The 2,637-nt window shown below is 61.4% G+C and overlaps 1 protein-coding gene across 1 annotated transcript; it reads left to right on the top strand.

Annotated features, from left to right (window-relative positions):
* Positions 1-604: 604 nt before the first annotated feature.
* Positions 605-1,795, top strand: Arc (activity regulated cytoskeleton associated protein). The gene has a single exon (XM_038341168.1). It carries the CDS (start codon positions 605-607, stop codon positions 1,793-1,795), a length of 1,191 nt encoding a protein of 396 aa, XP_038197096.1.
* Positions 1,796-2,637: the final 842 nt, after the last annotated feature.

Here is a 2,637-nt window from a genome sequence, read left to right as displayed (position 1 = left end):
GGTGTAGTGTCCAGCTGCCCCCTAAGAAAAAAGACGTAAGACCCTGAAGGCAAACAGCAGGTAATAACTTGCCTCACCCCCATCCTTGCTGCCCAGGATTAGGTAGAAGAGTGTCTCTGGTCTCCCATGGTCCCTGCTGTCCCAGAGCTCCCGGTGGGAGGCGCGCAGCAGAGCAGATTAGTCACTCCCGGTGAGCCGGCTGTGAAGGGGCGGGTCCTTGCGGGCACCCGCGGGAGAGGAGCGAGTAGGCGCGGGGGAGGCGGGGCCTGCGGCAGGAGAGGGCGCGGGCGGGCGCTGGCGAGCAGCCTGGGCACCGCCAATGGGAGCCTGGGCTCGGCAAGCTGCCGCCCACGGGCCCCGCGCAGCATAAAGAGCCGCCGCCGGCGGCTCCAGTGCAGTGCTGAGGCGACCAGTCCTCCTGCAACTGCAGTCTCTGGGCTTCACCAGCTTCAGCACCGGCGCGCCTGCCACTCTTGCCGAGTTCCGCGCATCACCGCGCACCTGCCACTGCCGCTCCGCGCCTGCCGCCGCCGCTTCGGCTGCCTTCCCGCTTCCGCTCCAGAGGAGTTCGTAGCCTGTCGGGAGCCGCAGCACTTGCAAACAGATGGAGCTGGACCATAGGACGACCGGTGGCCTCCACGCCTACCCTGCCCAGCGGGGCGGGCCGGCAGCTAAGCCCAATGTGATCCTGCAGATCGGTAAGTGCCGAGCCGAGATGCTGGAGCATGTGCGGAGGACCCACCGGCACCTGCTGACCGAAGTGTCCAAGCAGGTGGAGCGAGAGCTGAAAGGGTTGCACAGGTCGGTGGGCAAGCTGGAGAACAACTTGGACGGCTATGTGCCTACCGGCGACTCACAGCGCTGGAAGAAGTCCATCAAGGCCTGTCTCTGCCGCTGCCAGGAGACCATCGCCAACCTGGAGCGCTGGGTCAAGCGTGAGATGCACGTGTGGCGGGAGGTCTTCTATCGCCTGGAGAGGTGGGCCGACCGCCTGGAGTCCATGGGCGGCAAGTACCCGGTGGGCAGCGAGCCGGCTCGCCACACTGTCTCTGTAGGTGTGGGGGGTCCAGAGCCCTACTGCCAGGAAGCTGATGGGTATGACTACACTGTCAGCCCCTATGCCATCACTCCACCACCTGCTGCTGGAGAGCTGCCTGATCAGGAATCAGTGGAGGCCCAGCAATACCAGTCCTGGGGGTCAGGTGAGGATGGGCAACCAAGCCCTGGTGTGGATACCCAGATCTTCGAGGACCCACGGGAGTTCCTGAGCCACCTGGAAGAGTACCTGCGGCAGGTGGGTGGCTCCGAAGAATATTGGCTGTCCCAGATCCAGAACCATATGAACGGGCCAGCCAAGAAGTGGTGGGAGTTCAAGCAGGGCTCAGTGAAGAACTGGGTAGAGTTCAAGAAGGAGTTTCTGCAGTACAGTGAGGGCACGCTCTCCCGTGAAGCCATCCAGCGGGAGCTGGACCTGCCGCAGAAGCAGGGTGAGCCACTGGACCAGTTCCTGTGGCGCAAGCGGGACCTGTACCAAACACTGTATGTGGACGCTGAGGAGGAGGAGATCATCCAGTATGTGGTGGGCACCCTGCAGCCCAAGCTCAAGCGCTTTCTACGCCACCCGCTGCCTAAGACTCTGGAGCAGCTCATCCAGAGGGGCATGGAAGTGCAGGACGGCCTGGAGCAGGCAGCTGAGCCTTCTGGAACCCCACTGCCCACAGAAGATGAGACGGAGGCCCTCACACCTGCCCTTACCAGCGAGTCAGTAGCCAGTGACAGGACCCAGCCTGAATAGATGGATCAGACCAAGGTCCCCAGCCTGCCTGCCACAACCAGCCTGTGGCCTTTGCCAACTAGGACTTGAGCTGGGGCTGACTCCCAAAGTGGTGCCCTGTTCAGCCAGGCATCTTCTCACCCCCTGGCCTGACTCACAGACAACTGCCACACAACCGTGCTACATAGACTGAACATGAAGAAGCCCCTCTCCCACAGGGCTCCCACCTGCCACCCACCCGTCACCTGCCCTGGCCCTGGCCCGAGTCCCACTGGCCTTACCATCTACATTCTCAGACCATCACAGAACACCTTTGACTTCTTCATTCTGCTCCAGTGCCTGGGCCCTTTGGGGCAGTAGGCACCACACCCACAGAGCATCCCAGGGCAGAAGCTAAAGCAGAATCAGTGCCGAGAGAACCTTAACTTCCGGGGATGCAGCCTGCTCCTACAGACACAGCAGATCCAGCTGGTATCCTAGCTGCCTCCCAGGGCAAATGACCAACCTTGGTCAGCATAGCTCCCCTCCTAAGGATGAGCTAAAGCCACAGTGCAGCTGAAGCAGCAGACCTGACATCATGGCACCTCCTGGCCTCTAGGTGAGCCCTGCCCCATGTATCTTAGAGTTGGGGTAGGGGAGGGGGGCACAACCAAGTTCATTTTCTAGGAAGCCTTCAAGGCTTCTCTAGCAAATTAACTGCAGGGATGGGATGGAGTGGAATCAGGGTGAGTGCCAACATAGTGGGCATTGGAACTGCAGGGGTCAAGGAGGGGGCTGAGGAGGGGGCAGTACTGGGGGAGTTTGCTGAGCCAGCTCACAGAGACCCTATGCTTTCTCACCCCAGCAGTGATTCATACCAGCAA

Source organism: Arvicola amphibius, chromosome 9, assembly GCF_903992535.2.
Source record: "Arvicola amphibius chromosome 9, mArvAmp1.2, whole genome shotgun sequence".
In the NCBI taxonomy this organism is placed as follows: Eukaryota; Metazoa; Chordata; class Mammalia; order Rodentia; family Cricetidae; genus Arvicola; species Arvicola amphibius.
This window is presented reverse-complemented; position numbering and strand designations above follow the sequence as displayed.

Coding starts and splice junctions, on each gene's coding strand:
- Arc (XM_038341168.1), top strand. CDS start 605: ATGGAGCTGGACCATAGGACGACCGGTGGCCTCCACGCCTACCCTGCC.